At 43.5% G+C, this 26779-nt stretch overlaps 9 protein-coding genes across 9 annotated transcripts; 5 read left to right on the forward strand and 4 right to left on the reverse strand.

Moving 5' to 3' along the window:
• The first annotated feature begins 348 nt into the window (after window positions 1–348).
• Bcemp65 lies at window positions 349–3572 on the forward strand. The gene is made up of 3 exons (XM_024696707.1): window positions 349–2151; window positions 2202–2831; window positions 2877–3572. The coding sequence occupies exons 1-3, from the start codon at window positions 418–420 to the stop codon at window positions 3507–3509; spliced, it is 2997 nt and encodes a 998-aa protein (XP_024552520.1). The 5' UTR covers window positions 349–417; the 3' UTR covers window positions 3510–3572.
• Window positions 3573–4517: 945 nt separating this feature from the next.
• On the forward strand, window positions 4518–6061 carry BCIN_13g01940 (hypothetical protein). Its single transcript, XM_001555301.2, has 5 exons — window positions 4518–4765; window positions 4823–5071; window positions 5126–5245; window positions 5309–5655; window positions 5714–6061. The coding sequence occupies exons 1-5, from the start codon at window positions 4576–4578 to the stop codon at window positions 5963–5965; spliced, it is 1158 nt and encodes a 385-aa protein (XP_001555351.2). The 5' UTR covers window positions 4518–4575; the 3' UTR covers window positions 5966–6061.
• Window positions 6062–6089: 28 nt separating this feature from the next.
• BCIN_13g01950 (hypothetical protein) lies at window positions 6090–7692 on the reverse strand. Its single transcript, XM_024696708.1, has 2 exons — window positions 6569–7692; window positions 6090–6506 (listed from the first exon to the last, which is right to left on the reverse strand). Exons 1-2 carry the CDS (start codon window positions 7606–7608, stop codon window positions 6146–6148), a joined length of 1401 nt encoding a protein of 466 aa, XP_024552521.1. The 5' UTR covers window positions 7609–7692; the 3' UTR covers window positions 6090–6145.
• A 706-nt stretch (window positions 7693–8398) lies between these two features.
• On the reverse strand, window positions 8399–10054 carry BCIN_13g01960 (hypothetical protein). The gene is made up of 2 exons (XM_001555299.2): window positions 9140–10054; window positions 8399–9085 (listed from the first exon to the last, which is right to left on the reverse strand). The coding sequence occupies exons 1-2, from the start codon at window positions 9893–9895 to the stop codon at window positions 8699–8701; spliced, it is 1143 nt and encodes a 380-aa protein (XP_001555349.1). The 5' UTR covers window positions 9896–10054; the 3' UTR covers window positions 8399–8698.
• A 54-nt stretch (window positions 10055–10108) lies between these two features.
• On the reverse strand, window positions 10109–12173 carry BCIN_13g01970 (hypothetical protein). Its single transcript, XM_024696709.1, has 2 exons — window positions 11514–12173; window positions 10109–11461 (listed from the first exon to the last, which is right to left on the reverse strand). Exons 1-2 carry the CDS (start codon window positions 11989–11991, stop codon window positions 10140–10142), a joined length of 1800 nt encoding a protein of 599 aa, XP_024552522.1. The 5' UTR covers window positions 11992–12173; the 3' UTR covers window positions 10109–10139.
• Window positions 12174–12763: 590 nt separating this feature from the next.
• On the reverse strand, window positions 12764–14616 carry BCIN_13g01980 (hypothetical protein). The gene has a single exon (XM_001555297.2). The coding sequence runs from the start codon at window positions 14141–14143 to the stop codon at window positions 12914–12916; it is 1230 nt and encodes a 409-aa protein (XP_001555347.1). The 5' UTR covers window positions 14144–14616; the 3' UTR covers window positions 12764–12913.
• A 49-nt stretch (window positions 14617–14665) lies between these two features.
• BCIN_13g01990 (hypothetical protein) lies at window positions 14666–17246 on the forward strand. The gene is made up of 4 exons (XM_024696710.1): window positions 14666–14840; window positions 14909–15490; window positions 15546–15680; window positions 15749–17246. Exons 1-4 carry the CDS (start codon window positions 14784–14786, stop codon window positions 16358–16360), a joined length of 1386 nt encoding a protein of 461 aa, XP_024552523.1. The 5' UTR covers window positions 14666–14783; the 3' UTR covers window positions 16361–17246.
• Window positions 17247–20253: 3007 nt separating this feature from the next.
• BCIN_13g02000 (hypothetical protein) lies at window positions 20254–22479 on the forward strand. The gene is made up of 3 exons (XM_001555292.2): window positions 20254–20826; window positions 20879–22078; window positions 22198–22479. The coding sequence occupies exons 1-3, from the start codon at window positions 20521–20523 to the stop codon at window positions 22309–22311; spliced, it is 1620 nt and encodes a 539-aa protein (XP_001555342.2). The 5' UTR covers window positions 20254–20520; the 3' UTR covers window positions 22312–22479.
• A 1226-nt stretch (window positions 22480–23705) lies between these two features.
• On the forward strand, window positions 23706–24934 carry BCIN_13g02010 (hypothetical protein). Its single transcript, XM_001555291.2, has 3 exons — window positions 23706–23945; window positions 23998–24127; window positions 24183–24934. Exons 1-3 carry the CDS (start codon window positions 23818–23820, stop codon window positions 24645–24647), a joined length of 723 nt encoding a protein of 240 aa, XP_001555341.1. The 5' UTR covers window positions 23706–23817; the 3' UTR covers window positions 24648–24934.
• Window positions 24935–26779: the final 1845 nt, after the last annotated feature.

A 26779-nucleotide genomic window follows, 5' to 3' on the forward strand; every position in this document is an offset into this window, starting at 1 on the left:
GTTTTCGTCAAACGAAGCTTGCATGCCTTGATATTAAGGACTCAGAGCCTGAAGCACCGCTAGTCCAGAAAGAGCATAACTGTCTAGACACGTGATGAGAAAATCTGTCTTCAACGAAGCCGGAGTGGTTAGAGATAATTCGTTGCAAAATAACTCAGAAGTGAAGCGTGCCGGTAAGATATGATTCCTTGCTATATTGAAGAAATTCAGAAGTGTTATATTTTTAAGAGCTGGGTATTACCATTGCCTCTCGCACGGGACACGATGTATTTACGGTTACCGTAGCCTTTGAATTTAAATTTAGCGAACACCTTTATCCCAAATCACTCCACGTAACCACTCAATTTTGATACGTGTGAGCGAATTTATCAGAGATTCGTTACTAATGATCTACCCAGAATACCGCGATAAAACTAGATGGCGGTAGAGAATGTAACATATATTCAAGGGGCGGGGTCTCGGACAGCAGGAAACCAGGAGCAAGTCATGAGATCACCTGAGCAAGATGATCTCGAGCAGCTTACCGCTCAATTCGCAGACAAGCTCCCCAAATCCGTTCCAGCAATCAAGGATTCAAAACAACTACGAACGCCTTCACCAAGCCCACCTCCACTGTCTACATCGCCATCTCAGGTGTCTGTGAATGAGTCGCGGCCTAGGAATGCAAATGAAACCCCACTTGTGCAAACTGGCAATAACAGTTCTGGGGCTTTCCATAAATTGGGGGACCTTTCTTCTTTTGCCGAGCATAATGGAACGGATGAATTGACTTCACCGCCTCCCATATCGAAATTTCCACCGCCTTCCGATCAATTGGATGACATCGCAGAGGAAAAAGTTGAGAATCACCAGAAATTGTCCTTGAAGGATTCTGGGGAAGAAAAGGTTCTTAAACTATCAGCTGCTGAGATGACGGAATTAGCGTCGGCTCCTGAATCCTTACCAATGATTTCGCCCAGCAAGTTATTGACTCCCGACGCAAGCCAAGGCAGTGCCGAAGAACACGGGCGTAAAAGATCCGGTTCTGACGTATCACGTATGGAACTTGACGACCGACCATCTGAATCTACAGATCGTCGCAATATTGTCACACCGGAATCAGTTAAATTCTCCGCAGACATTAATGGTGAGCACCGAGGATATCAAGAGGTAACCCAGGCCAATCCCAGCACCAGAAGGCCCACGATTTTGCCCTCCTCCCGAGCCTTTAGTGCTCAGCCGCCAATAACCCAATGGCCATCATACTCCAAACCAAGTGCCGTTCCGGCATCTCCAAAGAGAAAACCATTTCATATTGGCCGCGGCTCTGAACCATTAAACCTTAACCTCGAAGGGTTGGCATCCCCCATCGTGACTAATGGGGCGAGCAAATCCTCCCAATTGCCAGACATACCACCACCATCGCCAATACCCCAGTCGATTCCTCTGCCCCCTATGTCAATTCCTACTTATTTACAGCTTGAGCTTTCCGCTGCAAGACCATCGCCTTTGTACATATATCGCTCAGCTTCGACAGAATTTCCTTATGAATCATCAAAAGTTAAATTTGAGCGCTTATTGAATTTTTTGTTATTACCTCCACAACTTGAACAAGTCTTATATTTTGGGTCTTTCGCGTGTCTTGACGCCTGGCTCTATACCTTTACCATATTGCCGTTGCGATTTTTCAAAGCTTTAGGCATTCTTATTTCGTGGTGGGGTCATGTTCTAGCCAAAGAATGTCGTTTCATTGGTGGTTTTATTTATCATGGTACAAGCCGGATGTGGCATCGACGAAATGAACGTCGCAGTGCCGAATCTCTTTCGCCAACGAGGAGTATGTCACGTCCTAGTAGACCTTCGGTGTCAACAACAACCTCATTTCAGTCACAAGCTGGAAGGCCGTCCGAAACTTTCAGACGTACTGGTACTACTGAAACTACTCCAAGACTGAATGGTGAGCGTAGACCAAGACAAGGTTGGACCCGTAGACATCGACGTATGAAGTCTCAACCTTCTTCATTATCTTCATACAACAAAGCAGATCTCTTGCAAGGGGCTGTTATCATTTTCAGTTCATTCTTCTTAATGAAGTTAGACGCAAGCAGGATGTATCATAGTATTAGAGCGCAGTCAGCAATTAGACTGTATGTTATATATAATCTTTTAGAGGTATGTCAACTCGTCAAGCCTGGTGAGCATGGTAACTCATTATTTTGCAGGTCTTTGATCGTCTTGCGGCAGCGTTAGGCCAGGATATTTTTGAATGCTTATTTTCCGATGAAACGCTAGAACGGGATAGTGATGGTAGAAGTAAAGTATTGCGACCTCTTGGCATGTTTATACTTGCTCTCATATACAATGTTGTTCATGCAGCAGCATTGTTCACCCAGGTCGTCACCTTGAATGTTGCTGTAAACTCATACTCCAACGCTCTTATCACTCTATTGTTATCAAATCAATTCGTGGAAGTCAAAGGAACTGTGTTCAAGAAATTTGAAAAGGACAACCTTTTCCAGCTCACATGTGCCGATGTTGTGGAAAGATTCCAGCTGTGGCTTATGCTCATGATTATTGCATTGCGAAATATCGTTGAGATGGGTGGCTTCAGCAGTATGGCATCATCGGCATCAGAAGCAACCAGTCCTTTACGTACAAGCTCAATGCTTCCGAACAGTTTTACTATCCTTCCAGGATGGTCAGGAGAAGTTCTTTCGCCATTTTTCATAGTGATAGGAAGTGAGATGTTGGTAGATTGGATCAAACATGCATATATCAGCAAGTTTAATGGTGTCAAACCAGCAATATATCAACGATTTCTCGATGTTCTGGCCAAGGATTATTACACAAATGTAGGTATTCAGTCCTAAGTTGCTTGTTTTGGCTAACCGCTTTAGGCTTTTGTCAACCAAAACCTAATTAAACGTCTTGGTCTTCCAGTGATACCACTCTCTTGTCTTTTTATCCGGGCTGCATTTCAAACGTATCACATGTTTCTTGCCACTCATCTTCCTCCCCCACTGCCATCAACAGCAACGTCCTTATCCGTCGAATCATCTCCAGCAACAACGGCAGCTCTCGAACATTTTGACACCATCGTCCGCAAAGCCCTCGGTCGCTCAACGTTCGGCTTACCAAACCCGGACTCGATTACACCATGGTATCTACCAAGCACTGACGATGTTATTGCATCTTTAACCATGATTGTCTTCTTCCTCGGTGCATTCTTTGTTCTTCTCGCCTGCAAACTTGTTCTCGGAATGCTCCTACTAAAGTTTGCGCGTAATCGTTATTCTACCATGAAAAGGCGTGAACATCGAAGCTACGAGACTGGCGGAAAGAGAGTAGGTGGTTGGGGTATGGTGGAAGTCGATGATGATAAGAAAAGATGGATCTATGATGACGACCCGGAAACATTAAAGAAGTTGAGAGAAAAGGAAAGGCTGGCGAGAGACAAGGAGAAGGTGGGAGCCGTACATGATTTTTCCAAAATCAGTAGATATGAGATGGCGGCGAAGAGAATATGGTAGAATTAGAAAGCATACTGCTTTCATATAGAATGAGAATACCAAGAAAAACAACCTCTCCTGGCAATCAGATGACACATTTCGTGGGGTTTTTGGTGACACCAGCCTCAACATCGGTTGTCTAACGAATGAATCTTTCATAAAATATTCGATCCCGTTTGTGTTTCCTTCCTATTATGCACCCCTAGGAAAAGTTCAAAGCTAATTACTACTCTAATGTTACATCTTTCAGCCCTGTGATAAAACTCAGATTGTCAATCGGGCCACTATCTTGCATACTGCATACTGCATGCTGGATATGAAATTGATTATATTTATTTCGAGATATATCCAATGTTAAAATCGCTGCGTCTATGTCCCTACATGAACCACAGAAATAATTCCGGCAAGATATTAGCCTGGTCCTTTGGTATCAATAATTATATATGTTCAACGCTTGACAGCACAATTTCGAATGTTTTCAAGCACGCATTTTGTTCAATAATGCCTGGATCCATCACCAAAACTCACGCAACTAGGCATTTCCTTCCCAATGGGGGGAAGCGACTTCTCGTAGGTGTCTTTCTCTCACAGAATTCACGTGGTTTATATTTCCACAAAATTCTAGAACCTCTGGACGAAAGGAAAGTGGAGAAAGACGTGAATTCTAGATATGAGACACTCAATCAAAGAAAACAGAATCACAGAAGATACAGGCGGTCGAGTAATTCTTGAAGGAGACAAAGATCTCGATTGCTGAAATTCGAAAATTTCATGGTAGATTTTCAGGGTTTCACATACTGTGTAGGTGGATCCTCTAACCACCAATGCCGTCGGCAACCGGCGCGGGACAAGTAGAGTGGAACATGCTGCTTTTCAGGCATGTGGAGCACAACTGCCCCTAATGGAGTTAATATCAAATGTGGGCCATGCCCACCACACCCTTTGCGGCGAGCTGCAGAAGATGGACAGAACATCATAAAAAATCGCCAAACGCACTGATAAGTGATATCCTGCTCTTTTCTGCCCCTTGACACACAAAACCTCTGTCAAATCCACTACCCCCGGCTGTGTATAGACGTAAGCTACCATGAGAACGAAAGCACTTGTCGTCAACAGTCCCGGCGGCGAGTTTGTTTATCGCGATGTGGAAGTCAACGACGACATTCGTGATACCGAGGTACTTGTCCAAATCGTAGCAACTGGAATTTGTCACACCGACATCAATTTTAGCCAACATGATATTGACGGAATGTTTCCAGCTATTTTGGGACATGAAGGTCAGTAATACATAAACACAAGTCTGCTATCACATGATAGACTGATATGTATCACAGGAGCTGGAATAATCTCCAAGGCGGGATCAAAAGTCACCAATCTTGAAGTCGGAGATTGCGTCATTCTCAGTTACACTAGTTGTGGAGAGTGCAAGTATTGTGTGAGAAAGCAGACGAGCTTTTGTGGTGATTGGGAGCTCGATAATTTCGGAATAGGCAGAGGTGAGGATGGGAGTAAAGCTTATGAAATCCCATCTGAAGAAGAAGAGGGCGGGTCGGAAATCACAAGTCACTTTTTCGGCCAGAGTAGTGAGTCTTAATCGAATTCGCCTTATTCTAGCAAACCAACTTAATTTTCAACAGGTTTCTCCAACTTTGCGGTGGCTAATGCCAGATGTTGTATTAGAGTTGGAGGGCCTGGAAGTGATGTGGATCTCTCGTCACTCGCACCACTAGGTTGTGGTATAATGACGGGTGCTGGTGGTAAGTTTCTCCGATCGGTGCAGCCTTTTCTCCAGCATAAATAGTACTAAGAAGAGAATTTAGCAATTCTCAACGTTCTCAAACCATCCTCAGACGATATTGTATGCATTATTGGAGCAGGTGCCGTTGGGTTGGCGGCTATAATGGCGCTTAATCTTCTAGAAAAAAAGCCAAAACAGGTCATTGCAATTGATATGCTGGACGAAAGGTTAAAATTGGCTAAAACATATGGAGCAACACACGTCATCAAACCAACCAAAGAAAGAAGCTTACAAAGTACCTTGAAACGAATGACGAATTTTGAGGGCATTGATATTTCAATCGACACCACTGGTAAACCAGAAGTTGTTGCAGAATTGTTGGAGGCAACAGCGAAATTGGGAACGGTATGCAGTTTAGGGGTTGGAAAGGTATGTGTCTCTTACTGACGTTCAATCACTGCCGACATGTCTGATTAAATATATATAGCTTGATGCCGATGTGTCGATAAACATGTTTAATGCGGTCAACAGTGGGCGAAAATATGTAGGCTGCTGTATGGGAAATTCATACCCACCTGAATTCCTTCCAAAACTTATCCAGGGCTGGAAAGACGGCAAATTTCCATTCACGGATCTAATTACGAAGTACGATGCCAAAGATATGGAGAAGGCCAAAGCAGATATCTTGAGCGGAGAGGCTGTGAAAGCAGTCCTTATTTGGGAATCTCCCAATGAGTAAATAAGGCGACACTGGAATCATGTTTGGCCATGACTCAAATCTTATTTGAAGGTACTAAAATAATATGTACAAGAGTGCTTCTTAATAGAAATTACAAACTGACATATCAGTAATAGTAGCCTTGTGAATAGAGCTCAAGATTGTCCACACCATTGAATAGCTTCCACAAATCCATTCCCACTACAACCTGTTAAGTCTGCATCTGTTGCAAACTCTTAGTTCACATTGACGACATGCAAAAATGAATAGTTCCAGAGTATTATGGCAACCCTCACATTGATGAGATCCTCGTATTTTGCGCCATTCGTGGTGCTCACACGCATGATTCTCTCGAAGACCCTCCGCAGCTACGGCAATTTGAGCTTCAATTGCAGATCCTTGTCCGATGGCTTGATAGGGACGCTCAAGTAGTTGATGACCAGGTCTGCGGTTGACAATCTCCGTGGCACGAGCAATCAAACGGTCTTCGTGCCATTGTGGACAACGACAGGTCTTCCATCTCAGCCCACAGGTGTAACAAAACGTGGCACCGCATCGACATCTACAATTTGAAGTATCAATGTGTGTTTAAGGCTTGAAGGATAGGTGTAATAAGAGACTTACTTCATGTGGTTGCATCCAACCTCAAGCTCCACCATACCCCAGCAGGAAAAACATCTTTGCCAGCCCCTGTCCCTAGCAAGATCCAAAACCTCCTGCAATGCGGTATCGTTTGAGCAATCTCCAATATGAGCTTCTAACTTACACAAGGTGTGCGTTTGTGTACCGCAGCCTTCACAGGTAGCTACATTGTTGATGATTTTGGACGGTGGGATGAAAGCTGAGCAAGACTTGAAGCAGCAATAAGTTCTGTTTGGTGATTCGAATTCGATTCTCTTCTCATCAAAGGCGCGCACAATATCACTTGTGAGAAAAAGACGGACACTAGCGACAGTAATTGGTTCGTTGCAGCAGCGGGGTGGGAAGAGTGATTCATCGCTCATCGATAAGTGAAAGAGCTGCTCAAGGCAGGTGCGACAATATTCGTGGCGGCATGAACCAGGAACTCGGGCTGCTTCGCAGAAGCTGATCTCATCACGACAGATGACGCATGTGCTCTTGGAGGGTACAGATCGAGAGAGTGCCCAAGTAGAGGACTCTGCAAGTGAGCCAGTTACAAAACTGCAATCTGTTTCATCTAACTCTGCAGATTTGTTGTCTTTCGAGTCGGCACCAGACACATACAACATTTGAAGTTTTTGCAAGACCTCCTCGTTCAAGATCTGTGTATTTAGAGCAGCTGGTGGAGGAATCTCTGGGATAATAGCCGGTGCTGCGGGACCTCGATATAGTTGTAAAGCCATGGAATGATCTCTTACAAGAACATCATCGCGTGATACCGCTTCGGTCAAGACTGCACCATCAGTTTGAACGGCCAATGCAATACTCCTCGTCATGCGTTTATCCGACAAGAATAAAGCAATGTTTTCCAATTCCTCTTTCTGAATTCTGAATGCAACTGAGATATCGGATACGTTGTCGGTTCGACCCTTTCCCTTGGACGATGAATAATCGATGTCATCGAGCTGAAGCTGAATGATCAACTTTGCCGTCTCATCATCGATATCTGCAAAGAAATAGTTACCAGCAAGTACGTAGTCCATGTTGGCTATCTGTACCCTCAGCAATAACAAGATGCAGAAAAGAGATTTTTGTGTTTGAGAATTGATAGGTATGAAACGAAATTCACAATAAAATAAGAAATTGTGGGTGAGAAGATTTACTGGAAAAACACACTAAGCGACGAACTGCGCCTGTTGTATTGCCTGTAGTGAATATACAAAAGTTCTTCAACCAGCATCAAACTTCTAACCCTTCAGCTCTCATCCTAATTTCGGTGATTTCAACACTGAGATGCGACCTCTATTATTCTCCCTCGTGCGTTTAATCAGCTACCTAGCGAATCAACCTCTTAGGTTTTGATCACACGAGCAACAGCCAGTCTAGGTTGCAAATTGTGAGAGGATAGCGACGTGAAAGTGGATATGGGTGTATCTAAACCCCATGAAAAGATGTGAAATAGGTAATCACTTCCTCGCATGTGTTCTTTCAGGGAAAGGAAAGCCTTGGGTGGAAGCGAAACATAAGACATGGCTTTTAATATATTCTGTGAGCATTGATGTCAAAGTTTGGAGGCAGTGGTTGCAACGGGTGGCTTGGGTGGTACGGCTGGCTACAGGTGCCTAGGCATAGGTAGTAATGGGGATGAAAAAAGCTATCCCTATCAATCAACGGTTGGCTATGGGAAGTGAAGCTTCATTTTTGTAGGTTCAGTAGTCAAAGTGTATATAGTATAGGGTGGCTTATTAGTAAGTTTCATTAGATTTGAATTTGTTTGATTTTTGTATGCAAAATATGGTTATAGGAATTGCACTTACAAACACCATTTATCTGTGTTTTATTTCTATTTTTTATTTATTAACAAAGATATCTATAAGCACCCGTAGAGATTTACAGATATAACCAGAGATTTTGAACTACTTATAACAAACGGATATTAGGGTTTCTAATTGCTCCCCGGTTAATAATGGCTTGGGGACGGGCATGGATTAGAGTATATGAATATCTTCAAATTGAAAACACATAGGTTATAGACAGCTGCGAGAGTGATACGCCGCAAAGATCATTCAACAATCAAGACTCAAGCCCCAAAATTCTTCTCCCTAATTATCAATCCCACATAGAAAGCATCGCCTAAAACCCTCCCGCATCAATAATTCCCCATCCCATCCTCGCCTTCTCCTCCACCTCCCCTTGCAAATTAACCTCCCTTCCTCTACTCCTATCCTTCCAATCCACATACCCAATCGCATCATCCGTCGCCCTCCATTCCTCCCAGCCCTGTTCAATCCTCCCCACCAGCTGAGCCGTCGTAGGTCTATCGGTACTTCTCACCTTCAGCATCGCCGACACCAAATTTTTCAGTCCACTCGTAAATGGTTTATCGCTCATTCTTGACATTGCCCACTGATATTCAAATTGTTGGGGCGGTGGAATCCCTGTCATCATTGTAAAGACTGTTGCGCCTAGCGCCCAAATCTCCGAGGCTGGTCCCCAAGTTTCGGTTCCGGCCAATTGTTCCTGTGTCGTTATTAGTAAAGATCTATTGATCAAGATTTCAGAGAAAAAGCGTACAGGAGCTTGAAAATGCCAGCTCAATCCCTCTTTCTTCTCACTCTTTGCCACGTTCCCGCCCGGAAAACCCGTCACAACCGCCTTCCCAAACCCGCCTAACTTACACTGCCCATATGTTGCTCCACCACCGGTTCTCTTGAACCAGATTTGTTTCGGACTAACATCTCTTATTAAAATAGGTTGCCAATCATCATCATGTTTTTGCCAATCGTCTTTTGTATCCGTCTGTTTCACACCCGTGTGCAACCACAAAAGAGCCTTGTTGATATTGGATAAAACATGCCAGCACAAACTTTCAGGAAGAGAAAACCGATTGGGATTTGGGGTAGCGTGGGCGCGCCAAGCTGCCAGGTCGGTAAACTTGGGGTAATTTTCTGGGTTCGGAAGAATGAGGTCAAGTGAGCCTTGATTCATGTCTTCATAGACAGCTGTATTGGCAGTTATACCAGCATGTTTTGTAGAACCCGCGAGGGAGTCTGTGTGAATTATATCAACAAGACCGACAATATTCGGGTGGTTCAGAATGCGGGAGAGCGGGACACCAGCCGTAGGAAGGACGGCGGAGGCGAGACTTATTTTCCATTCTGGATTTCTGTCGGATGAGACCTTTTTGTCGGGGATGGGGAACCCTAGAAAAGACTCATTGTCTTTGATCCTGATTAGTTGAATGCTCTTTGTATTTTCGCGAACTTCCAAGGGATTGCGAAGGACGTATTTAGGCTGGACGGGAGTAGAATGAACGTTGTTGGCTGCCATTATGTTGATTCGGGTCTTGAGACAGTAATGCAATTTTTTTGAAGTTGAATGTTTGAACTTCTTGACGGACTTAATAAAGCTACTCAAAAATACAAAGGAATGTAGCGAGCTATGCAAACTTTCGAATTTAACTGGTACGTTCTAGTACCAGGTTATCCCACAGACAAAGAACTAGAAAGAGCACAAAGAAAGAAATGTTCATTTGCGAACAATTGTTTGAATTGAATAAAGTGATATCACACTCTTAGTAATTAAAATCTTCGTAACTGAGATTTTTGCCCTGAAGCCACTCTACCAAGGTATTACGCAGGCTAGTTCCTGTACATAAGTACCATCGACTAGCAGAGTCTTCGCAAAAATCGCCCTTTTCAATTCTTCTTTCTTTTAAAGTAGCGCCGGATTCCCTTAATTTTCTGACGGAAATTGATTCATTCATATCATCACAGCCTCCCATTTCACCCGTGATGAATAATGTTGCATGAGAACTAAGATTGGGATATCTTTCGAAAGTATCCAAAACCAGTCCCAGGTCAGCTAAACGAACAGTCCAATAAAGTTGCAATCGTGACAAATCTAATTCAGAAATTTGAGCGATGAGTGGCGTAATTCCGACACCGCCAGCAACAAATGAAACTTTTTCTTCAGAGCCTTGATCGATGAAAAATTCTCCCCCGAACCCATTGAGTGGTACTTCCAACTCTGATCTGATGTTATGGCGAAAGAGAAAATCAGTGACAATTCCAACCTTGCGAATTGTGATCTCAAATGTATCGTATGCATTTGTGGGATCTTTTGACGAAGAAACTGTGAAGGTTCGTATGTAATCGTCGTTCAAACTTTTTGGATCATCATCACGCATGTGGCTATAGCCAATATCAAGTTCATCTTTGAAATCCAAGGCGACATATTGGCCAGGTTTCCAATGGTTCTTTGCATCTCCACTCGAAATCTTGAATCGGAATCTTGCCACACTTGGTGACAAGATTTTTCGCTCAATTAGTTTAGCCCGCATCTTGCTGCCCGTATCTTTGACCCCGACAGCGGCTTCGGAAGCTAGAAACCGGACGGATGGGTTATAGGGTGAACGTTCACCTTCTTCGCCTCGAAAACTCAATCCCTCAGTAACATATCGAAAAATTTCCACGGAGATCTTCACTGCAAGATTAGTATGTGAAATTAAATTAGAAGCCTTCTCTCCAGCAAGTATCTCGGTTCTACCAGTCAGGTACACGACATCGCCAGTATTGAAATCTGGGAATACTAGTCCTGCCTGAGGTGTAGTTGTGAGATTTCCGAGTGTTTGATAAAGACGATTACCAGAATACTCAGGATAAACAATTACCAGTCCGTTAGCATCGTTAGACAGGATTCGGACAAAGCCTGGTGGTCCACCTCTATGATTCGTATCCATGTCTGAATCATGATTTGAAGAAGAAATGAAGAACAGGTCAGATCGTGTTATCAAATCCACTGCTTCTTTAGGAAGAGGTAATGTCGTGGAAACCAGTGTAGGTTTTGGCAATCGAGAAATAATGTGTTTTTTGTTCAGGTACTTGGGACAATTACCTGCAATTCCGTTAGTGTATAATAATAGCTTCTGGGGCAATGAGAAGCTCACCTAGACTTTGCTCGATTTTGACGACTAACGAAGCTTCTGCCACTGAGTTCCCAGCAGTCTCTTTTAGTGCGCCTGCAGCCATCCTACCATATAGTTTGACTCGTTTCCTAGATTCAAGGTCGATTGCGAGACCACCAACCATTCTCCCGGGCAATTCTTCTCGTTTGACTTGACCATCCGCATTCTTTCCCAGTAACACTTCAGAAACTGGGTCGTATTCAAGATCAATTGTAGCTTTCACAGCAATAACAGATTGTGCGACCGGCCAAGCAAACCCCGCCTCCCCGCCCCATAATGTAGTCCATGGTCTGCCGGAAGAATCGAGGGTACCGAGAGCGAGTAATGGTGATCGGGACAACAGGTTCGCAGCGAATGGTGAAAGGTAGGGTGAGGTTGGATTTTCGTTCTGAGGTACTCGTAGACGTTTGTGCATCTCCTCCTCTCCAGCGTGCCATTCTGTTGCCGTCTGGAACGCCATTGCGATTTATTTAAAATGTCTTGTGTTTTTCGTTGTGCTTACGTAGCATTTGTTTCAACAAAGTTGTTACAGTTATTCAAGGTGGAATTGAACGAAGGATAGGCTCAATATTTGAGGGGCAGTACGAAAAAGTCGTCATTCTTCGTGTTCTTGGTGACATTCCATAAGCCGTAATTCTTGTCATGGAGGTTGGTTTGTAAGAGGAGTCGAGAACAAAGTCGCCCTGTCAAGCGGAGTGACTGCGTGAGGTTGCAAAGTGATTAGTAATCCGGGGGTTGAGTCCACCCGTGATTCAGAACTGGCTATCTCCGATGAGGTCTCCGAAGATCACTTCTGGATGATCTACTTAGTAAATGCAATCTGACCTCCCCAAGTTATTCAATGTGAGAGTCCAGAATTCCATGACTCTGATCGCAGTCGCATTCGAGATATGTTCAGGCACAGCTGCTCGGCAGCCAATTTCAGTTGTGAATTGATCCTCTGTCGCCTTCGTACTTGAAGGTTAGCTTAGATTGCTCAATTTCCAACATGTTCTTGAGTATTGAAACAAGCATATCTGATCTGCTTTGTGAGAACACTGGACCTTACTCTAAGCATTGGGTGCATTTATTGTTATAGTCTTCAGCTTACAATCGCTTAGCATTCAGTTCGCATTTGGGAGAATCACCACAGTCAATCATCCAATGTAGCATTTTAGCTGACAGTCTACGCGAGGCTCAACATTTAGCTCAGCCAGTTGGATTGCATATCACCTTTATTCGATTCAAAGTTATGGTAATAGTCTTGCATTTAAAATCCCTTTCTAGTTGCATGTCCAATCAAATTCAAATAACCAATGCACAATAACCCCGTATCTTCAACCTTTACACTTCCGACTCCGAGCTTAATTTCAATCGCTAAATTGCTACTACAAGCAGCATTATCAATTGCCTCCATTCTTCTTAGCTTCTTCAACAAGCTGGCCCATTTTCTGTAGACGCGCCACCATATGATCAACACCGTCCGCACTGAAATGGAGTTTCAAGCCTTGGTACGTCTTCTCCATATTCTTCTTGGCAATCACGAACATTTGCTCCTCATATTCCTCAATAGCCTGCTTCAAGCTACCCTTCAAATCAGCCTCAAAGTTATCTTTCTGCTTCAGAAGAGCATGCGTAAGCAGCATGGCATCATTCAAAGCAACATTAACGCCAACTCCCGCAAATGGCGTCATCAAGTGAGCTGCATCTCCGAGAAGTGTGACACCAGAACGACTTTCCCATTTGAAACCCACCGGGAGCATATACAATGACCGAGCGATGAGGGTATCAGTTGCTTCGGATAGAAGTCTTTTCAGGTTATCATGTACATCTCCGAAGTACTGTTCCGTGAGTTGTTTGCGGGCCTCAATAGGATTTTCCCAGTCAATACCGCAATCCTTGATCCAAGATTCTGGCTTGCGTACCCCGGCGTAGACTCGAATACCATCATAGCCATTCCGTTGGCAGATTATACCACGACCTTCATCAAACATGAAGAAACTACCTTTACCGACATAATCAGAAAGCCATTGCTTTTTCTCTGAAACGTTGCGAGCGGTCAATTCGACCATGCTAACTCCGGAGTACTCGGGGACCTGTGCCGAGACAAGGCGTCGAACCTTTGACCAGGCGCCGTCAGCTCCAATAACAAGATCAAATCCTTCTGCAACTTGGTCCGCAAAGTGAAGATCAAATTGGGCGGGATTACTCTCGTTTGGCTCGACGCTAACAATCTTGCTGTTCCACCGAATGGAGTCTGGCTCAACGGAGTCCAGAAGAATGTCACGAAGTCTCGCGCGATCAATCTCAGGGCGATCTCTAGCTTGACGGATAGAATCACTCTCGTCATTCTTGTTATTTTCATCCCAAGCAACAGTACCATCAGCTTTTACCAGCTTCATGGAATCTGCATCTGGCAAAGAGTGTTTTTGAAATTCTTCCATGAGACCGGCTTCGCGAATAGCGCGTTGACCCATGTCGGCGTGGAGGTCTATTATGCCACCTTGTGAACGAGCATCTCTGTTGGCGTCGAGCTCAAAAACTGTGCACTGGATCCCGTTGTGTTGGAGCAGACGAGCTAAAATTAGACCACCAGGTCCGGCACCGGCTATGGCAATCTTGGGGGCTGGCATAATTATTTCTTACTTTCTGTCCTGAATGAGAAAGCTTTGGAAAAAGTTCGTTGAAGTTTTGAAAGAAGTTGGATAAGATGTGATGATAATGAATATTTGTTTGATATTCGTGGAAGGTATACCCAACCCCTTATATATCGATACATGATCTACCGACAGTCATAGCTCTACTTCGGAATTCCATCACGAAATCGAAGAAGCAGCGAACACGTAGATTGCATTATTAAATCCGTGTTTCCAAATTCAAGATATACTTTTAACACCTGAAGAGGATTCATCTTGCGATACTGATGGAAGACAGCCACCTTGCGCATTGAAATTGTGAGCGACGAGTAAGTGTAACACCTTACAATGAAAAATCCTCGATCCATTGAGTAGACTTTGATTTGTCGCGGCGCAAGATATGACTGCTGCGAGAAGCTGACGCCGAAACGACGCTAATCAATTTGAGGTTTAGTGGATTGTGGTGCGCCACAACAAGAGGGTCGGACTGTCCGTGGATTCATGCCGACTCCCTATCCAGGAGGTCGTTGTCTGCAAACCCGAGAAAAGATATACTCTTGAACCATTCTAGATCTTTGGCTGATTGCGAAAGCAAAGTGGTACCGAAAGCAATTCGACAAATACGCAGCAAACAACAATGGTCGGTGTACCAATAAGAAACAAGTGTGATAACTGTCGGATAAGGAAGAAGAAGGTTGATACGTATTCCTACTCGAATTGTGCTACTTAAGTTGTAATTGAACTAACACGTGGGACGTAAAGTGTGGGGAGCAGCGTCCATCTTGCGCAGAATGCATTCGTAGTGGTTGGAACTGTCCAGGATATCCGCCTCGTTGGAAATTCATGAACGAAACACCTCGACTGAAGAAATTGTATTCTCGGAAGAAATACATTTTTGAATCCGATGATACAAGCCCAGATGCCATGAGCCCAGAAAAAGCCATCCTTAGTCCCACAGAATATGGCTCGGATATGTTTCTCTTCGAGGACTTTCAAGTAGTCTCTCTAGAAGTTCCCCGATTTCATTACAATAATCCCCTGGCTACTAAATTGATGTACTGTCTGGGATGTAAAGTGAAAGGGAATCTATTACCTCTTTGGCTTTCCGGATCCTTTTTCCAATACATACCCGGTCGTCTGGGCCACAACATTGCTCTCGATGACGCCATATCTTGCGTTTGCAGTTTGTACTGTGATAGATCTTCAAATGAATATACCAAGTCGAATGCCATCTACAGAAATTATGTTCGAGCCTTATCCTCATTACAGAAGTGTTTAACCGAAGAGAATGTCTGTCTTCAGTCGGAAACATTATGCGCATCTATTTTATTGCAGATGTGCGAGGTGAGTACCAGCCTTCAACATCGATATTTTATATGAGTGACTGATGGGTAAACAGCTTGCTGTGAATGTTGATAAAGCCAAATGGAGTGGTCTCTCTCGCGGAACTTCCCAGCTCATTGAAGCACGGGGGATTGGTAGATACAAAGATCCATTTGATCTTGGAATGCTTGAATCTCAGCTGAGTTACATTGTATGTCAGCACTACACTGGCGCGATAGAAAAGTGGGCGGCGTCGCTGACAATAGATTTCACACACAGGTCATTCAATCTGCCAAATTTCAGGAAGACTGCTATCTCCGCAAGCCAGAATGGCGGGCGCTCCTTGCAACTACATCTGCGTGGCCTAGCAACACAGTCTCCGTGAAGGAGCTCAAATCTCTGGAATTACGGATCCAGCTTTGCCATCAGCTATTCGAATTACCCAGCGTTCTTATGGAAGCTTCGTCGTTTTATCAAAACTCCGGTGGATTGTTAGCAGGCTCTTATCCTGTTTTCATGAATCAGATTCTTGAGATGTGTTCTAAGATGAAGGCATGGTTAAGTTCCGAAGTAGAGCCTCACATTTTCCACAAATCATTGGATACCGTTGGAACTGAAGTTCAATATTCGGACCCGATTGCAGGTGTTGTAGACTGCGTGGCAAATACAACACTTCTGACACTTGATAGAGTCATCTGTTCATTATATCACGGAAGCACGGCAACAAATAAAATTGATACATTCGATGACCCTGAAATCGTAGAGGGCTGGTATCGCCGTGCACTTGTGGCATACGATTCCGTAAATAGCGAGTCAACTTTTGCCGCTAAACCTCTAGGAATTGGGTTGCAACAATTCCAATCGTCGAGTCCAAAGCCACTGTCAGGATGATGAAATGGAAGCCAATTGGCTCTGCTGGGAATCTTGTGTTATATCGTTTTCTGCTTCCTGAAAATTCTCAACTCCTCATCACATGGCCATTGACAACAATTTAATGACTGGCCTCATCTTTAGATGATCAACTAGCTTAGCCATTAGTACCAAGTTACTCGAAAAGCATTAAATACAGAAGCTTGCAGTCTCCGTTTGGTGCGATCGTCCGAAGGGAAGATTGTACCATTATCCAAAGCATACCACACTTCACGGAATCACAAATCCACCGGTTCAAGGGAGCGATTGGTCACCAAAGCTAAGTCTATGGTACACTTATCAAATGCACAAGAACACTCGACATGACCTCGCTCTCGATTCGCTTTCTAGATCGCCAAAACTTGGAGCATCGCCGAACTCTACTGATGGGATACTAAGAGTATACTTCCATATCACCAGATTACTCGGATTGTTCAATGGGGCACAAGTCGAGGCCAGCTCGCACATGGAATCGACAAAATTAAAGGTTCACTTGGTAAAATTCCAAATAAGATGAACTTGGTTCCCAAAAATTATCTCAATGCCAAAAATCACTTTTGAGCAATATCATCCAGAGCTTGATCAAAAATCTGCATATCAATCGGGAAATGGGTCAGGCAGCAAGTAATGCAAAGTCGCGAATGATGTTAAAATTTGAGCAACAGCCATAATTGCAAGGAAAGGAAAAATTCTCATCAGTTGATATATAGTTATTGTGGGTGAAAAGGATTTTCTTTCCCACTCTTATGCAAATGCCGATTTGATAAAGAGAATGAGATTGAAATATTGTAGCAAAAATTTAATTTATTTTTCAGAAAATATAGAAAATGTAATATAGTCTCGAATACAAGAACAGAAGAACAGGACAGTACAGTACATTCCGCTGCCACGCCGCAAATCATGTTAGAAAAGCATTAAGTGGAGCAACGTTCTTCCTGCTCCCCAAAATGAAATTCACAAATAAAGATGCAACTCATCATTCTGGTAAAAGTTTCGGCACACCAAACAGCAAATAACTACTCAGCTTTGGATCAAAAGTCGAAAATAAATCTGCCCGCACTCAGAAAAAGTACCACCAAAGGAAAATTAGGCGGATTCGCAAGATCTTTCAACAAACTCGTGGTCCCATCAGGATTGTTTGCCATTCCACAACATGATACCTCTCGACAAAACAAGATTACTATAAATATCTTCTGTCTGGTTGGTCCGATCATTCGTGTTCTTGCTTGGAATTGGCTTAGTGACTGAATTCGCTACCGTAGTGGTATATGTGTTGAGTTCCTCGAGAAGGGAAACGGATCGAGTTATACCGGTTGATGTGTGTGCGCTTTTTTTTTTGATTCGTTTATTTGGTCGAGATAGAGATCTATGTCAGTGACATTGGTGACGGGAAGGACCTTGTGGGCAGCGGCGACGGCGAATGGGGGCATATCTTGGGCGCTGATTCGATGAAAAGTCGACCGTGCCAACCAACGAGGTGTAGTTGTGAATGCTCGGAAAGGAATCTATCAAATCCTTTGACAGGTTGACAATAAAGAGGGTAAATCATGCCTCTTGGCGTGGAAGAGGTAGACACAAGTCATAAATCGTGTGCCTTTTCCTCAAGCTCCGATGCCCAATGTTGGTCCCGTAGAAACTCTATTACTATACCTAGATGCATGCTTGCCAAAAACTCTTTTAGATTACCAGAACTCAACCCTCGGTCAGCGATGCCTGCCTAGCAAACAGTTCATTGAAGATACCAGAGTACCGACCGTCATATCCAACGATACAGCACGAACATCTTCAATTGCTTTGTGCCGTTTTAAGCTGCAAATCAAATTTGAGATGGAATGTTCATATTTCCACTTGAATATAAAGCTGGCACCAAGTCAATGACTAAGCAAAAAATACCCTAATGCCTGACAATTGCCCAGGGATATTGAATATCAAATATCCTCCTTCTAAGAAAAACAAGACGAGCAGAGTATCTTTCGGATTCTTTGAATTCCGCGATGCTGATGCGCAGAATCGAATTTGTTTCCTCTGTTCGAACCCAGACACTCCAGCATTTCACACATCCGACATCCCGCCCATTATCACAACTTCCACATATCCACGACGGCAGGCTTTGACTACCTTACCCCTTGTTTGCTATCAACCGTAAGAATACTTCGATGCTCGACCTTTCTCTGCCCGCTTATAAATTAAAAATGAAAGTTTAATCCTTATTCTGCACCGCTTTCACTTTGAATAACCATGATGTCTAGTTTCCCAGGCCTTCTCAGACCATAGAAGGCTTGATAAACAAGGTTTAATCCTACACAATAATGTGGCATAGGGAAAACATACAAGAGCTCTAGATAGATCGTTCCGACTATCATCTCGGGCAAGTGCCCGTTTCAAATAGCTAAAAGTGCGCTGCTGGAAGTTGCGAAAGACACGGCATATTATTCGCCAGCAAGCATTTTGAGTACGCGGTTATTCCTTGCAGTGTTCTGAATGCCAAAGTAATCAGGAAGTTTTAATACCAACCAAAATTTGAAAGATTTTCCGAAGTACATGGCTGCATTGATTTCGCCATGATGTGCCAATATCTGGGCGTCTTTGAAGTTTTACAGTTGTGAAGCATGCCTCTGAAACCCTCATTGACCCCACACAGGTGATTGTTTTGTCTAGCAAATTCTATCTCGATGCCTTCGCTGTTGTTGAATTGCCGTTGCTGTTGCCGTGCTCCCCAATTCTTTCGGTGTGATGTCGACCATAGATATCGCGAAATGCGTTTATTATGTCCACACACTCCAGAATTCATAACTGCCGTGTGTGATCTGTCGGTCGATTTACAATCATTATGCTTTGAAGGATTCCCAACGGTGCTAGAAGCGAACACGAAACAAGAGAAAATGATTTCAATGGCCAAAGCTAAAAGTCCATAATCATGCTGCCCTCGTAATGGCAATGGACATTTCGGCAAGTGTGTCTCTTTCAACTACCGATATCTTGCTTTTGTGTAGGAAAATGTCCCGTGACACAGCACTTTTCCAATTTTCCCCACACAGCTTCGTCCTCCACCTCACCCACAATCCCTCACTCCATACATGCATAAAATTTGACCCATGTTCGAAATCGATTACCCGTTTACGAGAACAGACGATGCGTTTTCGGCTGGTCATATTCGATGCTTTAGCTCAATCTTTGAAAGGATTCGCGAGTGCTTTACGATCCAACATGTTTGTCTACGAGGAAGGCGTTCTGCTTATGCCGCACATACACGTGTACGAATGAGGGGGTCTTTATTTCTGCACATACGATTATTTGGCCTTGCAATCATGGTACCCGAAGACATCAATGAAGAATGGATTCATCCTCAATCTTCATTCCTTAGTGAAGCTCATTCCCGTTGCCATTTGCCGATAGCGTTGAGTGCCACTCGAGTGACTAAGCTGACAGCGGCCTTTAAGGAATAATCGGAGCATTGGCGCAAGTGCTAGTGGATGAAGTCACTCAACATGATGATTTCAAGAAATTTGTAACCACTAAAACCATGAATGTTGTTTACTTTTTGTTGTTTGTCTTCAATTGAAACAAAAGAAAGATTCGGCAATTGCATCTGAGGTTGACGTCTCTCATGGCCTGACGCCTCTAACGTTCACTAGTCCAACTTTGGCGATAATTTTATTGGCGAAATCAAGGATTTTGCTTTTCTTTAATTGCCTAGCAGTATGGAAACGATAAGTCGATCGAAGCACGGCATGATATTGTGGCATATGCTTGTTTCCCGTCGCTTATCATCACATCCAACATGTTGTTCTCTCCCTCGGGCAATGGACTGTTTAAAATCCGTGATTTCTTCGCTCCTCCTCTTTCGTATTGTTTTGCCGTCATATTCTGCCCCGGATATAGCGGAGCTCCATACAGAAGTGCTACCTTCCTCCACAATCCCCCTCTATAATCTCCGTCTGACATCTTCGACGTTGAGCCTGAATCCTTGAACTTGATTCTTTCATAGCACTGCCGCGCTCCACAATACTGGCTTTCTCCTCCGTACTTGAATATTACTATATAATACCTCCTGTACTATAACAAATTCTCGATCATAAGTCGAAGTTCATCGCCAGAGCTTACCTTACTGTGCTGTGCCTGCATACCATACCACGAACAAAATGATCACCGATACGCTTTTGCATTTGACAATTCGGCATTGGCCTTCATTTTTGATTGTTGCAATCGCCATCTATCTCGCCACGAATCGTTTTAATCGTGGTCTCAACAAATATCCAGGACCGACTCTCGCTTCCTTCACGGATTGGTGGAGGTTCTACGATGTATATAAACGTCGCCCAGAAGTCACTCATCAAAAGCTACATGCTGAGCATGGAGATATCGTCCGTCTGGGGCCTAATACCCTCTCTTTTGCAGACCCAAAAGCTTTGAAAACTATCTATGGATTGAACAAAGGCTTTGTAAAAGTATTTTGAGGCCTCAATTCTCTAGGTCAGGTCATACACTAATACATCACAGTCCGCATTCTACCCCGTTCAGCAATCTGTATCCAATGGTCATGCACTGCCATCGCTCTTTAGTACTACCTCCGAGCCCTTCCATGCACAACTCCGACGTTCAGTCAATGCTGCATTCAGCATGTCATCTCTTGTACAATACGAGCCACTCGTCACTCGTACGACCGAAATCTTCCTCTCTCGTACAGCCGATCTCTTCACTTCACCAACTAGCCATTCTTCCTGTGATTTTGCAAAATGGTTACAGTTCTATGCTTTTGATGTCATTGGCGAAATGACATATTCAAAACGACATGGCTTCCTTGAAGAAAATCGAGATGTCGATGGTATAATATCCTACCTAGGAAGGCTCTTCGACTATGTTGCACCCATCGGTCAAATCCCAATCCTCGATCGACTCTTCCTCAAAAATCCTCTTTACCTTCTCGCTGCCAAATATGGCCTTGTGGATGCCACATTTCCCGTCGCCAAATTCGCAGCACAACGTGTGCGAGAACGTTATCCAAAAACAGACGGAAACGGAATACTACCTACCGTTGACGCAGAAGTCAAAACAGATAAATCACAACCTGATTTGTTGTCAAAATTCATACAGGCAAAGCACGATAGACCTGAATTCATGACAGATCAACTAGTCATGACGATGGCTGTTTCCATGGCATTTGCAGGATCGGAAACCACGGCAATTTCCCTTAGTGCTGTGTTCTATTATTTGTTGAAGAACGAAAACTGTATGCAAAAGTTGATGCGTGAGCTTGATCAGAAAGCCAGGGAAGGATATTTTGAGGATGGAGAAACAGGTTTAGTCAGTTGGACGGAGAGTCAAGGGTTACCCTATTTGGATGCTTGTATCAAAGAAGCTTTCCGCTTACATCCAGCACCAGGCTTACCGCTCGAAAGAGTGGTACCAGAACAGGGAATAGAGATTGCGGGGGAGTGGGTGAAGGGCGGCACCGTGGTAGGATGTAGTGCTTGGGTCATTCACCAGAGAAGAGAGATTTTTGGAGATGATGTAGAAGCTTTCAAGCCGGAAAGATGGCTGATAGAACAGGGATTGAATAGGGAAGCCGAGGAGAAAAGAATCAAGGAGATGAATGGAGCGATGTTGATGTTTGGAATGGGGGCCAGGTCTTGTATCGGAAGGAACATCAGTCTTTTGGAGATTTACAAGTTGGTGCCGAGTTTCTTGAGGAGGTTTGAGGTGAGTTCTAACCCACTTTAATTCTCGCAGATCGTGGAGATATGGAGTGACCAGGCGCGAAAAGAGGCGCGAAAAAGGACATGGATGAGATAACTACTGACATCATATTTCTACTTCAGATCGCACTTGAACATCCCGAGCAAGAATGGACCTTACACAATTCCTGGTTCGTACGTCAACTAGATTTCCGAACAACGTTCCGCAATCGAGAAATCGTGCAACCATGCGCGTAGCCTGATAGTACATTATACGTAATTTGTACACACACTTGGCATTTATTAGACTTGAGCGTTTGAGCGATATTATATCCTTTTGGGCGTTTCGTATCAAGAAGTGTCAGGTACGGTACCTGCATACATGAATATCATGAATTATCTAATTTAAAAAATAAATGAATAACAAGTTGGACTTACCAAAAATGAAATTTAATACATCACAAGATGAGTGCGGAAGAAATTAGGAAATTACGAAGGGAAAACTCTTCATTTGACCTATGATCATTTTCAGAGCCATCGACCTATTCGCCTGCCATACCGACCACTCAATTGCCACCAGCCAATCGTCGGCGAGGGAACGAAAACCTTGAACAGTGACTTCTCGTCGGTCTTCATCGATCCGAGACCTTTATACGTTACATTCAAATGAATCAGATCAAGTAGATAGCACACACGTGATTGCGGCACAGCTGCAGGTACCCCGCCAATCCTTCCCAGCCCATTTGTCAACATGACACTGGCGTAAGCCCAACCTCGTCTTACATTTTGTTTGCGCAACGTCGTATTCTTGTTGGTATGACAGACACGGTGTGTGTGGTGTACTGGGTATTGCGAGAGGGCGTGGTTATGATGGATTGGTTATGTGAGTGGTGAGCTGGTGTTGGAGTTGGAGACGGAGATGGGAATATTTACGTAGTGGTTATTATAAGTTAGTCGTGGTTATTCATAGTTACCTGCGTCTAAGTCGAAGGTGGGCGGCGTCTTCTTCGTGGCTGTGCATGTGACTTTGTTTTCTTCTTCTTTTGGATTCAAAAATAGATATTCTGTGCTGACTTGTGGATGTATTCAGACATTTGACATGTTGTTCATGCATATCATTATTTTAGCATCCAAAAGAATCAATATTGACTGCGGAATTTCCAGGCGCAGTATCAAAATATATTGAAAGATTACTAGGTAAGATCACAGCCAATTGATCTCAAAAATGCTTCTTGTGGTCTGGGTGGCGCGGCGGAACGGCACGGTACCTGAATGAATGAATGAATGTACGGGGAGGGGAATTAAGCACTGCGATTATCAGACAAGGGTTACATGCGGGCGAAGTCACGCATCACCCGGTTGGGCGAGAGTGAATGGGGAAGGGGAAGTAATTTGTTTTGGGAAATGATAACTGTTTGTAAGGCTGAGTATGGCAATCCACAATTACGGGATTTCTCCAGATGCGGCATGTGCTGGAGGATGTGGAAACTCTTTGGTATAAAGCTGGTGGGATTCCTTCGTCTGGATGGTTTTCTGTTTTCTCATACTATATCTACATCTACATCTACATCTACATCTACATCTACATCTACATCTACATCTACATCTACATCTACATCTACATCTACATCTACATCTACATCCACTTTCTTGATTTCCATCTGTCCATCTTCCCTCACTACTGCAACTTCAGCAACAGGTTAATCAGTCACTTTTAAGACTTCCGCATACCACTCCATAATCACAACAACTCAAATCGCAAACATGCAGAAATCATTGATCTCCCTTTTCGCTCTTGTCTCCTCTGCCATGGCGGTTGAGAGATCCGTCGTTGTCGGCGGTAGTGGACTGACTTTCGTTCCTAATGCCTTGACTGTTCAAGTTGGTGATACGTAAGTTAATCTTTACACACAATTCCTATCAAATATACTAACGTTGCAATAGCGTCAAGTTTCAATTCTTGGGCAAGCACAGTGTCGCACAAAGCACTTACGATAGCCCATGCGTTCCTTCCGACCATGCTCCAATCTTCTCTGGTGTTATCTCTGGCCCGGATCCATCTTCTAACGATGCCGTATGTATTTTTCTTCCTGTCTCACAAATTCATGCTAACCTTGCTGTTTTCTCAGGCTCCTACCTTCATCATGGACACCCACGTCAACGGAACTTTATGGCTCTACTGCTCCGTCTCCGATCACTGTCAAAAGGGCATGTCCATGGAAGTCGTCGTAGGCAATAACCCCGACGACTCCCAAACCCTCGACAAATACCAAGCCGCCGCCGCTAAAGTCGCCACCGCCGTCGCACCCGATACTGTCGAAGGTGGAACTGTCAGTCTCTTGTCTTCTTCTGCCTCGACTTCATCAACAGGTACTGCCACTGCCGTCTCTGGCAATTCCACTGCAACTACCACCGCTTTGTCTACCACATTCACTAGCAAGGCTTCCACTGTCACTGCTACCAAATCGGGAGAGAGCGGTTCCGCTTCTGCTACTGGTACCGCAGCTACTGTTACTGCTAGTGGTGCTGCTAGCAAACAAGCTGTTGCGCTTGGTCTTGCGGGTATCGCTGGTGGTTTGGCTTTGATGATTTAAGATGGTAATTGTGGATAGATATCTTTGATATATTCATAGAATATTCAACGATATCCCGGGGGAGTTTGTGATGGTTCAAAAGTTTATTCGTTCATCCATTCATTCATTCATCGATAGAGATGATGTGATATGCAATATGATCAAGAATTAAATGGCGGATGCATAGGTTAATGATACATGACAATGGGAAGTTTTCGGGCGTTGATGGTACATACATATATTGCATTAGAGAGAGGATAATGGGTGGTGAAGATGTAATTAATGCGAAGCAAATTCATAATGATTCATGCAATTGGTGTTTGAGATGAGTGTGAAGATTTGTTTTTATTTTGTGGAATTGCGTGGGATGGATAGATAAGAGATTGATGGATGATAGCTTGAGCTTGAGCTTGAGCTTCAACTTCATCTCGCTTTGCTATTTGTGAGACTCAACCAATATATGTGTGGCTTGTACAGTCACTTTCAATAACTGACAGCTTCATCCTGGTCTTGGGAAAATAGATTCCGGAGAGAGGAAAGAGAGACAAAGAATTAATAATAAAATAACAAATCCCCTATTAGAAAATTGACTATAAGGACATCGGAATTGTGAATGTAAACTAACTATACATAAGATGCATACATAAAAAAGTACACAGATACCGCTCTGTTAGTACGACCATTCTCGCTCGCGTGGAAATCTCAAGATACCTAAGCTCTGTCTAATTTATTATTAGAAGTTGTAAAATGTTGGATTTGGTCTTTGTTTTGCTTTTTTGTTTTGTTTTGCTCTGTCGTGATGGAGGTGGAGAATTTTTGTTTATTTATTTTGGTAGTGTGACGAGGGAGAGAATTGGGGGGGGGGGGGGGGGGGGGGGGTTGTTTGTGTGCAGGAATCGAGGTGCTAGAGTGGAGGGAGGGTTGGGGATGATTGGGTATAGTTATGATTGATGAGTGATGAGTGTTTGGTGTGTGGGATGGATGGAAAAGATATTAGGTGAGGGTGAAAGTGGTTGAGAGATGGAGATATACTTTGAGAGCGGATTTGTGTTTTGGCTGCTAGAGATTATGATTGCAGAGATTGCACATTCAAAGGAGCATTCAGTGTGAGACGACGTCTTTTGCTTTTTTCTTGGGAATATCTTGTTTTCTGTTGCCCTAATTTCTTGAGGTTTAAGGGTTGTATTCTAATCATGTTCTTCAACTTGTGATTTTGGAGATAAATTTTATAGAGCTGGAAAGTATATGTTTGTTCATTTTGACTGGGAGTCATACAGCTACTATGATATTCATTGGAAAATAGATGCTTGAGGTTGGTGGCTGGGAGGAAAAATGAATGCATGCGACGAATAAGGAACTTGATCGTCATGATCTTGTGCTTTTGGGTTTTGATATCAAACTATCGATTTCACTACTAGGTATCTCAAGCAATATCTGTTCCAGTAAACAAAACTGGGTTGAAATAAGCATTGATTTCTTACCCAGTACTTTCCCTCATGCTAGAAAATTTCCAAATATGAACATCTCAGCAAAGTTTCCATACAAAAGTGAATATTAACAGACTCTTCTTTATAACCAAAAAGCAATCCTACAAAATATGCAAAAAACCAAACTTAGAATAATCTACGATAGCTATTATCTTCGGTACCAACGAGCGCCTCTCATGCAGAGGTGTTTAGCTACTTCACCACCAACTGTGGTATTTCCTTGTTAGAAGGTGCTGGGTTTGTGATTGTATGTTGTGGAGAGTTTGAGGGGGGACTCACTGTGTGATGTTGTTGGCTTTTTGTATACTCGGATGACTATGGATTGTTTAGGATGGGATGAGACTCGAAATGAAGAATTCGGGATTGGACTTTAATGGTACTGATTAGTTTCAATCCTATCACTCTCTAGAATTGCGAGAATGATACTTTTAGCAGCTTGAAAACTACTTGATATCTAGGCAGATTCATTTAAATCCATACAATGACTTATGGCGAGAAAAAAGCCCACCCCTATGAGATGGATATATAGACGTGCACCAGAAAAGGTAGATACTTTTAAGGTGGCAGTAGCTTAAAGCTATTTAAGGAAATAGGTTATTAAAATAGTATGTTACCGGGGGTATTTAACAAACGAGAGGATAAAGATAGCTAATAAGATGGCAGATA

Source organism: Botrytis cinerea, chromosome 13 (assembly GCF_000143535.2).
Source record: "Botrytis cinerea B05.10 chromosome 13, complete sequence".
NCBI classification, from domain to species: domain Eukaryota; kingdom Fungi; phylum Ascomycota; class Leotiomycetes; order Helotiales; family Sclerotiniaceae; genus Botrytis; species Botrytis cinerea.